We start from the raw sequence: 13670 nt of genomic DNA on the forward strand, positions 1-13670 counted from the left end.
GATCTGTGTGTCAATACTACAAATATCACACATTCTTGACCACTGTAGCTTATATAACAAGGCATACAACCAGAAAGGCTGGCTCCTTCAACCTTATTCTTCTTTTAAATTGTTTTAGTTATTCTAGTTCCTTGTCCTTTCCAGGTAAATTTTAGAATAATCTTGTCGGTACACACACACGAAAAAATCTTGCTTGGATTTTGATAGTACTTATATTAAACATGGGAAAAATTGACATCTTTATTATGTTGACACTGTCAATCCATGAATGTGGTCTCTCTCCATTTATTTAGGTCTTCTTTTGTTTCATCAGCATTTATAGTTTTTAGCATATAAGTTCCATACATGTATGTTTTGCCAGATTTATGCCTAAGCATTTACTTTTTTGAATGACTGTAACTGGTATTATTTTAAAATTTTGGCTTTCATTGCAAATGTATGGAAATAACTGATTTTTGTGTTTATCCTATGACATTGCTGAATTCACTTAATAATTCTACACGTTGGTGTTTTTCATAGTTTTCCTTGTAGATAATCATGCCATTTGCAAGTAGCAATAGTTTAATCTCTTCTTTTCTGATGTTTATCTTTTATGTCCTTTTCTTGCCTTATTGGATTAATTTCCAGCACTATATTGAGTAAAAAAGGTAAGAGCAGACATGTTTGCCTTGTTTCTGATCTCACAAGCATCCAAAATATTTTTTTCTACATCAGTTGATATGGTCATGTGATTTTTCTTCTGTTGATATGGTAGATTACATTAATGAATTTTAAAATACTGCATCCCAGAAACAGACACCATTTGATTGTGGTTTATAATTCTTTTTATATATTGCTAAATTCTGTTTGCTAATAGAGTATTTTGTTGGGGATGTTTGTGTATATATTTATAGGGGATATCAGTTTGTAGGGGTTTTTGTTTTATTTTGTTTTTGTCAAGTTTTGATTAATGCCAGCTTCAAAAAATGAACTGTGGCCCGGGCACGGTGGCTCACGCCTATAATTCCAGCACTGTGGGAGGCTGAGGAGGGAGAATCGCTTGAGCTCAGGAGATCGAGACTCGCCTGAGCAACAGCGAGACCTCGACTCATGAAAAAAATGGAAAAACCCAGCCAGGCGCCGCAGCGAGCACCTGTAATCCCAGAGGCTTCCGGAGGCTGAGGCAGCGGGATGCCCGCAGCCCCAGTCTGAGGTTGCGGTGAGCTACCACGCCCACTGCACTCTGCTCAGGGGCATAGGGTGGGACCCAGTCTCAACAAAAAGGAAAAAAAAAAGAACTGTGATGTGTTCCCTCCTCTTGTACTTTCTGTAAGAGTTTGGGTAGAAGTGATGTTATTTTTTTTTAAACATTTGCCATAATTCTGAAGTGAAAGCATCTGGGTCACTTGGTTTCACCCGAAAAGACATGTTCTTTTGGGGAGTTTGGAAATTATGAATTCAATTTCTTTCATGGTTATAGGGCTATGCAAATTACCTATTTCATCTTGGGTGAATTGTGGTAATTTGTCTCTCTTGAGGAACTGGTCTGTTTCATCTAAGTTGTCAAATTATGTGTGTAGAATTAGTTGCAGTAGCCTTTATTATCCTTTTGATGTCAGTACGGTCTATAGTGATATCTGTTAATTTCTTTTTTTTAAATTTAAAATATTAATTAAAAGAGTACTGGTGTTATTGTTACATAGATATCTCGTGTAATGCTCTTGGTACACCCATCCCCAGATTAATGTTCAGTGGGCCCAATAGGTAAGTTTTGATCCTGCATCTACCCTCCCATCTCCCCCCTTCTTGATCTCTCATGACCTTTATAACACTTTGTGCCCATGTGTACCCATCTATTATTCTCATTTATTAGTGAGAACATGATGTCTGGTTTTCCATTTTTGAGATACTTCACTTAAAATAATGGTCTCTAGTTAACTCCACATTGCTGCAGATGACATTATTTTGTTCCTTTTTATGGCTGAGTAGTGCTCCATGGTGTGTGTGTGTGTATCATATTTTCTTATCCATTCACTCTCAGCTTATGTTGATTCCATATCTTTGCTATGGTGAACTGCACTGCAATAAACTTTTCGGTACAGGTGTTTTTTGTATTTCATTTCTGATCTTGGTAATTTGTGTCTTCACCTTGGTCTTGTCAGTTTTGCTAAATAAAATTTGTCAATTTTATTAATATTTTCAAAATACAAGCTTTTTTCTCTATTGTTTTTCTTTTTAATTTCCTTGATTTCCATTCTTTTATTTTCTTCCTTCTCCTTGTTTTAGGTTAATTTTCTCTTCCTTTCTAGGTTCTCGAGGTTGAAGCTTAGGATATCAAGACTTTTCCTTCTCCAATGTAATCATTTCTAATGTAAGTTTTCAAGTACAGGTTACAAATTTTCCACCCATTACTGCTTTAGTTGTGTCCTACAAACTCTAATATGCTGCGTTTTCATTTTCATTCAGTTTTATTACTTAAATTTCTTTGCAATTTCCTTTGATTAATGTATTGTTTAGGAGTGTGAGGTCTTTCCATGTTTTTAAAGATCTAACTATTGATTTTCTGTTACTGATTACTAGTTTGATTCCATTTCCATTGTGGTCACAGAAAATACACTGCATGATTTCAATTATTTTAGTATGTTGAAATTAACTGTTTTGCATAGAATGTTCTATAAATGTTCAGGAGATCCTGTTGGTTGATGTAATTGTTCAGTTCTTTGCTAATTTTTAGTATTGTCCTATCAATTGTTGAGGGGGTGTTTAAGTATTTGACTATAATTGTGGACAATTTTTGCTTCATATATTTTGCAGCTTTCTTTTTTGATGCATATATATTTAGGATTGCAATGTTTTCCTGGTGAACTCTTTGTGGACTGTCTTTTTTATTATTATGTAATATCCTTTCCTATCCCTGGTAATTTTCTTTGAGCTGAAGCCTACTTTATCTGGCATTAACAAAGCCATTCTTGCTTTCTTCTGCTGATAAATGTTTGCATGACATAACTTTTCCCATTCTTCTACTTTCAACCCACCTATATTGTTATATTTGAACTGAGGTCTTTGAAGATAGTACACAGTTGAGCCATGTTTTTTTATCCACTCTGCCAATCTCTGCCTTTAATTGGTGTATTTAGACTAATGTAATCATTTGATATGCATTTTATTATTTGTTTTCTGCTTTTTCTCTGTCATTTCTCTGTGTTCTTTTTCCTGCCTTCCTGTGTATAACTGAATATGTTTTAGAATTTCATTTTGATTTACTATAGCAGTTTTGAGTACATCCTTTGAACAGCTTTAGTTGTCTCTATTGGTGTTGACATCTCCCAGTTCAAGTAAAATGTAGAAAACTTATTTCTCATTATGTCCCTTCACTCTCTCCCACATATATCAGTACCTTAAGGATTTCCTCTGAATACATTTAGAACCGTAAGAGATGGTCTTATAATTTATGTTTCAATTGTCAAACATAATTTAGAAATCTCAAGAGGAGATAGAAAATGTATTTACTTACACTTGAACTTTTTCTATTGTTCTTTTTTTTTTTTTTTAATATTCCAGGATTCCTTTTTTTAATCATTTCTGTTCTGTTGAGAAAGCTTCCTGTGGCTTTTCTTTTAGGTTTAATGGTGACAAATTCTTTTATTTTTCCTTCATTTGAGAATGTCTTACTTTACTCTTCTTTCTGGATATAGGTATTTTTTCTGGATATAGAATTTTGTATTGATAGTTCTTTTCTTTTTGCACTTGAAATACATGTGCCATTTCCTTCTGGCCTCCATGGATTCTGATGAGTAATCAGCTGTCAGTTAAATAGACTTTCCTCTGTGAATAATGCATCATTTCTTTCTTGTTGCTTTTAAGAAATTTTGCTTTAGCTTTCAAAAGTTTGATTATGATATATCTTAGTGTGGGTTTCTTTGGATTTATTCTTTTTTGGATTCATTAAGCTTCTTAAATCTACAGGTTCATATCTTCAGCCAAATTTAGGAAGTTTTTAGCCAATATTTCTCCTTTTTTTTTGAGACAGAGTCTCACTATGTGGCCCTGGGTAGAGTGCCGTGGCATCATAGCTCACAGCAACCTCCAACTTTTGGGCTTAAGTGATTCTCTTGCCTTAGCCTCCCAAGTAGCTGGGACTATAGGTGCTCACCACAATGCCTGGCTATTTTTTTGGTTGCGGTTGTCATTGTTGTTTGGCAGGCCAGGGCTGGATTCGAACCCACCAGCTCCAGTGTATGTGGCTGGTGCCCTAGCCACTGAGCCACAGGTGCTGAGCCCAATATTTCTTTAAGTACTTTTTCAGACCCACCCTCTACTTCTAAGACTCTGCTGACACAAACGTTCAATCTTCTGTTATAGTCCCACAGGTACTGAGGCTATATTTATTTTTTCCCCCTTTTCAGTTAATTTCCTCTCTGTTGGTTAATTTCTGTTGATTTACTTTCACCGATTCTTTCCTCTGCCCCTTCCATTTTACTATTGAGCCCATTCACTGAGTTTTTATTTCAGTTATTGTATTTTTCAGTTCTAAAATTTCCATTCAGTATTTTTAAAATCTTCTCTTTCCTGAATCTATCTTTTCATTAGTCTTAAACATTTCTAATAATTGCTCCTTAAAGCGTTTTATAATAGCTGCTTTTAAATCTTTTTCAGATAATTCTATTATCTCTATCATTTTGGCTATTGGCATCTATTGTCTTTTCCTTGTAAAGTTGAGATTTTTTTTTTTTTTTAGATTTTCAACTAAGATATGAACATTTTGGCTATTATGTTGTGAGACTTTGGATCTTATTTAAACTTTCTGCATTAGCTTTTTTTTTTTTTTTTTACTAATACTGCTCTAGCAGGGGAAGGGAAGGGTGCTGCCTCATTATTAACAGGTGGGACAAGACTTTAGCTTCCCCATTTGACTTCTGTTCCCTTGGGGTAGAAGGGCTCTTTGTTATTGCTGGGTAGAGTAGAATGACTCTAAGTCACTAAAAGACCAACTGACATCGGTAAGACAAACCTTTCTCTCATTTGCTGTGCTTTTTCTGGTCAGTCTCCCATATTGGCCTTCTGGATACCTGTTCTTTCTTTGTTTCAGTTGAAGATGGAATTCATATCTGACCTAAAAAAATCTCTCTTTAAGATTTATTCATTTCTCTGGGTTATCTCCCATGTATACGTGAGGTATACACATTGATAAATTTATTTTTTCTAGTGTTAATCTATCTTTGTGACAAGTGTCTATCCCCCAACTAAGTACCATAAAAGATAGAGAGAAAATGATTTTTTTCCTTTTCTATAAAAAGCTGTCCCTTTCCTGATCTTTTGGGGAGGGAGAGTAGGGTTTTGTGGAGCTTTTTTTTTTTCTCTACTCTTTGGTGTTTCTGGGTTGCTGGCTCCACATCTAGGATATATGTTGTAAAAAGAAAAACAAAGGAATTCACTACTGTGTTGTTCTTTGGGTCCCACTGTCCCTTCATAATTTGCCTTCTATTCTCCTTCTTGTATAGTCTTCTGATGTTTGTTTTATATATAATATCCGGGGATTTTAGTACTTAAAAGGAGAAGTAGGGGAAAGTATATTTACTCTGTCTTCCCAGAAGCAGGAAAATGGTGTCTCTAATTGAAGATTGCTTCCCCTCCCCATTTCAATCCATTCTGTAAGGTTAAAAAAAGAAATGCCAAAGAAGAGAGGAAAGACACTGTAAAGGAAAATAAAATGATCATGTTGAGGTAGACCTGGAGAATTCTACATACATCTGCCCCAATTCCAAAGGTCACAAGTAATTTTCAAAGGTGGAGTCACTTTTAGATTTCATCTAGTGTAACTCTTGTTGTGATTAGCTGTTGAGAACCAAAGAGAAGAAGGAACTTAATTGAGGGCACAGAGTGAGTCTAGGTAAGAACCAAAATGAGGGTTGAGGGTTTCTGACTTCCAGTCAGTGCCATTTTCACTAGTAGGCCAACTCTTCCTTTTCTGTATTATGAGGGAAGGATGAGGACCTGAACCAGATGGTCTTTAAGGGATATTTCCCACTTCAACTTCTGGCAATTTCTAGGACTATCCTTAACTTTACTTCTCTTTCTCCCTATCTCATCTTTTTTTTTTTTTCCTTTCACTACTATGCCAAGCTACAATAAAGAATGGGAATTGGGGAAAGCATGGAGGGAAAAAAATCCACAAATGCAAAAAATATATTGAACCTTGTATTTTTGATGACTGCTTTTTACTATATATTTGGAAAAACACCTCCCACACAAACTGCACCTATATACCAGAATGGACAGGGCTGTGCCTTGTTTCTAGAATCACTATGCATGTGGCCTTATGACATTGTTAACACATAGAGCATAGAAGAAAACTTCATTCAGGAGTTTTGCCTTTACCATTAACTAGCGCAAAAAGACAATAGTGGCAACTACTGTAAAGGAAGCTAATCACAGTGGCAGACTGCCTGAATTTAAGCACTGTCCACTAGTTTGGGCAATTCATGTAACTACTCTGTACTTCAGTTTCTTCAGTTGTAAAATAGGGACAGTAGCAATACCTAAACCTCACTAATTCTTCTGAGGACCACAGTGCCATTAGCTGTTGCTGCCAACTACTGTTATATCACTTATTGGAGGTCTGTTATAAATAAAATGCTAGACAGAAACTTTGCATATATTATGACATATAATCCTAGAATAACCCTCTGAAGTATGGGGTATTATTGTTCCTATTTCATAGATTAAGAAACTAGGATTATTTTATTATGAAAGTAATTTATAAATACAGTATAAATGAGTATTATCAAAAAAGAGATTACATTTTAAAGTAATTTTTGAAGCCAAAAGTTAAGGAACAAAAATATTCCCTGGAACATCCAGCAAATATAATCAGCAAAACATCCAGTATTAAAATATATTACTATGATGATTATTTATCACTCTTATAATTTAAACGCTCTCAAAACCATTTAAAGAAGGAAAATAAAAACATAGCCTGTTAACTCCAAAAGAATATTTGGCCTTCTTCTCTTGTGCTGTTTTTTGCAAAGTGAGGATTTTGCAAACTGAGTGTTAACAGGGCACAACATAGCTTCCTGTTAGGACTCCATAAGTACTATGTACAGGAGAGTTGTTTCTCACCATCCTACAGGTTGAGTAGAGAATTAGAAACATAAAGAAAAACATAAGATAACATACGGTAAAAGTAAAGCTTGACGAGCCTTTTCTATTTGTTACATAGAGCTCCCCTTGCTCAATGTATATTCCAATTTTATTATTTCTAAACTTTTGAGAGAAAATAAAGCCAGCAAATATGCTTGCTTGGTATTTGTTCACTGTCTGAGATCGTTCTGCAAACACTTTTTGTTATAAAAATGAGAATATACGTATTAAAATGTGCTTACCTAGGCAGAATGGTTCTAAAATATGCATCAGTGAAAATTCACTCTTCAGGTTCATCATTTGAAGGCCCATTCTGAGCATCAAGGACTTGATTCTCTCAGGAAATGGTTTAAGTATCAAGTAGGTAGTAGCATAGAGAACATATCGAAACCAGCACAAAAGTGGAGTGGCAATTCTGCCATTGGGTGACTCGGACATTCGTTCAATTGTTGGAAAGAGCAGAAAGGAGCGAATTACCTATAATAAAGAAACATAATTTGATGAGAGGTTTTCGTATGGGGTAGTTCATTACTTTATTGTTCTTTTACATAGTACTGAAAAATCTTTGGGTTTTAGAATGACTACGAATCTGTTCAGATTATAAAGAACCATCACCCTGCTGCTCTCAGCCTATACAGGTCTCGGCATACAATATGGATAAGGGTGAGATAATGGAGTTAATTTTCAGGGTGAAGAAGGAATCAGATTTCTAATTCTGGTTTTTTTGCAGTTTTTGGCCTGGGCTGGGTTTGAACTCGCCACCTCCGGCATATGGTGACGGCGCCCTACTCCTTTGAGCCACAGGCACCGCCCAGAATCAGATTTCTAAATAACTCTTAGATTGTGATAACAATTCATAATTCCTTTGAAAGACTGATGAAAGTAGGAATTAATACTACATATACCTTTTTAGCAGTCATACCAACCTGATGAACTAACGATACCAGAAGAAAGTAGAGCCTTGTAAGTGACTCCACTTCTATTCAGTATTTTTAATTAATTACATTTGGAGACAGTTCACTTTTTTCTTTTTTGGTGTGATTCTACTTTAATCACTTTTTTTTTTTTTTAAATTGTTGGATTCATTGAGGGTACAAGAAACCAGTGTAAACTGCTTGCATTTGTTAGGTAAAGTCCCTCTTACAATTGTGTCTTCTCCCCAAAAGGTGTGTCACACAACAAGACCCCACCACCTTCCTCCTTCCCTCTCTCTGCTCTTCCTTTCCCCCATCCCTCTCCTTATTTCTCTCTCTGCTTTCCCTTTTCCCCACCCCCACCGTGTCATTAATTGTCATTAATTGCCCTCATAACAAAATTGAGTACATAGGATTCACGCTTCTCCACTCTTGTGATGCTTTAATAAGAATAATGTGTTCCACTTCCACCCACTATAATACAAGGCTGTAAAGTCTCCATTTTTTAAAATGGCTGAATAGTATTCCATAGTGTACATATACCACAGCTTGTTAATCCATTCCTGGGTTGGTGGGCATTTAGGCTGTTTCCACATTTTGGCGATTGTAAATTGAGCTGCAATAAACAGTCCAGTGCAAGTGTCCTTATGATAAAAGGATTTTTTTCCTTCTGGGTAGATGCCCAGTGCTAAGATTGTAGGATCAAATGGGAGGTCTATCTTGAGTTCTTTGAGGGTTCTCCATACTTCCTTCCATTAAGGTTGTATTACTTACCAGTCCCACCAGCAGTGTAAAAGTGTTCCCTTCTCTCCACATCCATGCCAGCACCTGCAGTTTTGAGATTTTGTGATGTGGGCCATTCTCGCTGGGGTTAGATGGTATCTCAGGATGGTTTTGATTTGCATTTCTCTAATAATTAGGGATGATGAGCATTTTTTCATATGTTTTGTTAGCCATTCATCTGTCTTCTTTAGAGAAGGTTCTATTCCTGTCTCTTGCCCATTGATATATGGGATTGTTGGCTTTTTTCGTGTGGATTAATTTGAGTTCTCTATAGATCCTGGTTATCAAGCTTTTGTCTGATTCAAAATATGCAAATTTCCTTTCCCATTGTGTAGGTTATCTATTTGCTTTGGTTGTTGTCTCCTTAGCTATACAGAAGCTTTTCAGTTTCATTAAGTCTCATTTGTTTATTTTTGTTGTTGTTGCAATTGCCACGGCAGTTTTCTTCATGAAGTCTTTCCTCAGGCCGATATCTTCCAGTGTTTTTCCTATGCTTTCTTTGAGGATTTTTATTGTTTCATGCCTTAAATTTAAATCCTTTATCCATCTTCAATCAATTTTTGTGAATGGAGAAAGGTGTGGGTCCAGTTTCAGTCTTTTACACGTGGATATCCAGTTCTCCCAACACCATTTATTGAATAGGGAGTCTTTCCCCCAGTGTATGTTCTTGTTTGGTTTATCGAAGATTAGGTGGCTGTAAGATGTTAGTTTCATTTCCTGGTTTTCTATTCGATTCCAAATGTCTATGTCTCTATTTTTGTGCCAGTACCATGCTGTCTTGACCACTATGTCTTTGTAGTGCAGCCTAAAACCTGGTATGCTGATGCCTCTGGCTTTGTTTTTATTACTAAGAACTGCCTTAGCTATACGTTTTTTTTTTTTTTTTCCTGGTTCCATACAAAACACAGAATCGTTTTTTCCAAGTCTTGAAAGTACCATGTTGGTATTTTAATAGGGACGGCATTGAATCAGTAGATAGCTTTGGGAAGTACAGATATTTTAACAATGTTGATTCTTCCCAGCCATAAACATGGTATGTTCTTCCATGTGTTAATATCCTCTGTTAACCTTTCTTAGGGTTTCATAATTTTCTTTATAGAGGTCCTTCACTTCTTTTGTTAGGTATATTCCTAGGTATTCATTTTCTTTGAAGCTATGGTGAAGGGAGTTGTGTCCTTAATTAGCCTCTCATCTTGGATGTTACTGGCGTATACAAAGGCTACTGACTTGTGGACATTGATTTTATATCCTGAGACATTACTGTATTTTTTGATGACTCTGGGCTTCTCTAGGTATAAGATCATATTGTCAGCAAAGAGGGAGAGTTTGACCTCCTCTGCTCCCATTTGGATTCCATTTATTTCCTTGTCTTGCCTAACTGTATTGGCTAGAACTTCCAGCAGTATGTTGAATAGTAATGGTGACAGAGGACAACCTTGTCTGGTTCCAGTTCTAAGAGGAAAAGCTTTCAGTTTTACTCTGTTCATTAAAATATGAGATGTGGGTTTGTCATAGATAGCTTCGATCAATGTAAGAAATGTGCCACCTATGCCTATACTCTTCGGTGTGCTCATTAGAAAAGGATGCTAGATTTTATTGAATGCTTTTTTTGCATCTATTGAGGATCATATGGTCTTTGTTTTTGCTACTGTTGAGACAGTGAAAATGTTTATGGACTTGCATATGTTAAACTAGCCTTGCATCCCTGGGATGAAACCTACTTGATCATGATGTATGACTTTTTTGATGATAAGCTGTAATCTATTGGGTAGGATTTTGTTGAGAATTTTTGCATCTATTTTAATGAGTGAAATTGGTCTGAAATTCTCCTTTTTAGTTGGGTCTTTTCCTGATTTTGGTATCGGGGTGAAGTTTGCTTCGTAGAACGTGTTGGGGAAGATTCCTTTCTCTTCAATTTTTTTGAATAATTTCTGCACTACGGGAATAAGCTCTTTCTTGAAGGTTTGATAGAATTCTGGTGTGAAGCCTTCTGGATCAGGGCATTTTTTGGTTGGAAGACTTTTTTATTGTTTCTTTAATCTCAGTGCTTGAAATTGGTCTGTTCAGGAGCTCTATTTCTTCCTGGCTAAGTCTAGGGAGAGGGTGTGACTCCAAATATTGATCCATTTCCTTCACATTGTCAAATTTCTGGGCATAGAGTTTCTGGTAGTATTCAGAGATGATCTCCTATATCTCTCTGTGGCATCAGTTATTTCCCTTTTATCATTTTTGATTGAGATTACTAGAGATTTTACTTTTCTATTTCTAGATAGTCTGGCCAAAGGTTTATCTATTTTATTTATTTTTTCAAAAAACCAACTCCTTGTTTCAGTAATTTTATGAATGATTCTTTTGTTTTCAATTTCATAAACCTCTGATTTAATTTTGGATATTTCTTTTCTTCTGCTGGGTTTAGGCTTAGATTGTTCTTCTTTTTCCCAATTCCATAAGATGGCTTGTGAGTTTGTTGATGCACTCTCTTTCTGTTTTTCGAATGTAGGCATCTAAAGCAATAAATTTTCCTCTCAGAACTGCTTTTGCAGTATCCCACAGGTTTTGGTAGCTTGTGTCTTCATTGTTGTTGTGCTCAAGGAAGTTAATGATTTCCTCTTTTATGTCTTCCTGCACCCAACTGTCATTCAACAGAAGGTTGTTTAATGTTTTTGTTGGAGTTGAGTTCCACCTTCCGTGCCTTGTGGTCTGAGAAGATACAAGGTAAAGTTTCAATTCTTTTGATTCTATTGAGGTTTGTTTTGTGTCTTAGGGTATGATCAATTTTGGAGAATGTTCCATGAGGTGATGAGAAGAATGTATATTCTTTATCTTTGGGGTGGAGTGTTCTATATGCATCTATCAAGCACAGTTGTTCTAGGGCCTCATTTAAGTCCCTTATATCTTTGTTTAATTTCTGTTTAGAGGATCTGTCCAGCTGTGTAAGAGGAGTGTTAAAGTCCCATTATTGTGGTGGTATAGGATATCATATTGCTCAGACTGAGTAAGGTCTGTTTCAAGAATCTGGGAGCATTTAAGTTGGGTGCAAAAATATTTAGAATTGAAACATCTTCTTGTTTTTTCCCTTGACCAATATAAAGTGACCATCTTTGTGTTTTTTGACTTTAGTTGCTTTAAATCCACATGTATCTGAAAATAAGATTGCAACCTCTTTTCTTCTGAATTCCATTTGCCTGAAACATTGTCTTCCAACCCTTAACTCAGAGTTTTAATCTGTCTTTTGAAGCTAGGTGTGTTTCCTGCAGACAGCAAATGGAAGGCTTGTGTTTTTTAATCCAATCAGCCAATCTAGGCCTCTTCCATGAGGAATTCAACATTAACATTTATTGAGATAATTGATAAGTGTGGTAGTCTTTTATTCATCTTATTTTGTGAGAGTCCATTGCGTAGTTTTATCTTTTGCATCATTGTGGAAGTTAGGTTCTGTCCTTTAGTTTCTGAGTTCTTACTTTGCTGTTGATCCATTGTGATGATCATTGTGTAGAACAGGTTGAAGTAATTCCTGTAGAGCTGGCCTTGTTGTGGCGAATTTCCTCAATGTTTGCAAATCAGTAAATGAGTTGATTTCTCTGTTAATTTTAAAGCTTAACTTAGCAGGATATAGAATTTTTGGCTGGAAATTGTTCTGTTTAAGTAGGTTAAAGTAGATGACCATTGTCTTCTTGCTTGAAGTCTGCAGTCAGCCTGATTGATTTGCCCCTGTAGGTCAACTAATGCTTACTCCTGACAGCTTGTAGAATCTTTTCTTTTGTCTTGACTTTGGACAGGTTCATCATAATAATGTGTCTTGGAGAAGCTCGGTTAGAGTTGAGGTGACCTGGAGTCCAATATCCCTCTAAAAGGAGTGTGTCAGAATCTTTGATGATATTTTGGAAATTTTCATTTATAATATTCTCTAGTGTGGCTTCCATTCCCCTGGGACGTTCTTCTTCTCCTGGGATACTATAACTTGTATGTTTGAATGCTTTGCAAAGTCCCATAATTCTGTCCGTGAATGTTCTGCTTTCTCTCTCTTCTTTTCTGCCTCTTTAACTGAGTTATCTCAGGAGCTTTGTCTTCTACCTCTCAGATTTTTTCTTCTGCATGGTCTAATCTATTGTTGATACTTTCTATTGCATCTTTAAGTTCCTTAATTGACTGCTTCAGTTCCTTCAGCTCTGCTACATTCTTTCCATTTTCTCTATATTGTTCATCTCTTAATTCTGTTTTTGGATTTTCTTTTGGTTATTTTCCACTTTATCAGAAGTTTCCTTCCATTGTTTCCATCATTTCCTTCATTGTTTTTATCATCTATCTTCTAAATTCCCTTTCTGTCATTTCTAACATTTTATAGGTGGAATCCTCTGCAGTAGCTACCTCATGATCCCTTGTGGGGGTTGCTCTGGACATGTGTTTAATAATACTGCAGTAAGAATAAAAGCATCAGTAAGACCATTTTAAATGTAAACTTACTATTATTTTTGAAATTAATATATAAAAATAATTTATGGTGGATCAGAAAAGTCAAAATAGCTCAATCCCTACTAATAGAGTAATGTAAATAGAGAGCAGATCAAAATATTAAAGACTATAGAACAGGAAATGAGAAGGAAAACAATGGTTTTGAATGGATTAACAAGCTAGGGTATATGGAATACTATTCAGTTATTTAAAAAAATGGATACTTTACATCCCTTGTATTAACCTGGATGGAAGTGGAACACATTATTCTTAGTAAAGCATCACAATAATGGAGAAGCATGAATCCTATGTACTCAATTTTGATATGAGGACAATTAAGGACATGGTGGGGGTGGGGAAAGAAGAGCAGAGAGAGGGAAGGAGTGAGGGGGGTGGGAC

At 35.9% G+C, this 13670-nt stretch overlaps 1 protein-coding gene across 2 annotated transcripts in view; it reads right to left on the reverse strand.

Annotated features, from left to right (window-relative positions):
• The window catches only part of LDAH (lipid droplet associated hydrolase), a 141429-nt gene that overhangs the window by 44996 nt on the left and 82763 nt on the right, over positions 1-13670 (reverse strand). For both annotated transcript variants that reach the window (XR_008379646.1, XM_053589131.1), the window contains exon 5: positions 7365-7599. Coding sequence is in view for 1 of the 2 variants with exons in the window: in XM_053589131.1 (XP_053445106.1) it covers positions 7365-7599 (235 nt within the window). In the remaining variant the exon portion in view is untranslated. The remainder of the gene's footprint in view (positions 1-7364; positions 7600-13670) is intronic.

This window comes from Nycticebus coucang, chromosome 4, assembly GCF_027406575.1.
Source record: "Nycticebus coucang isolate mNycCou1 chromosome 4, mNycCou1.pri, whole genome shotgun sequence".
NCBI classification, from domain to species: Eukaryota; Metazoa; Chordata; class Mammalia; order Primates; family Lorisidae; genus Nycticebus; species Nycticebus coucang.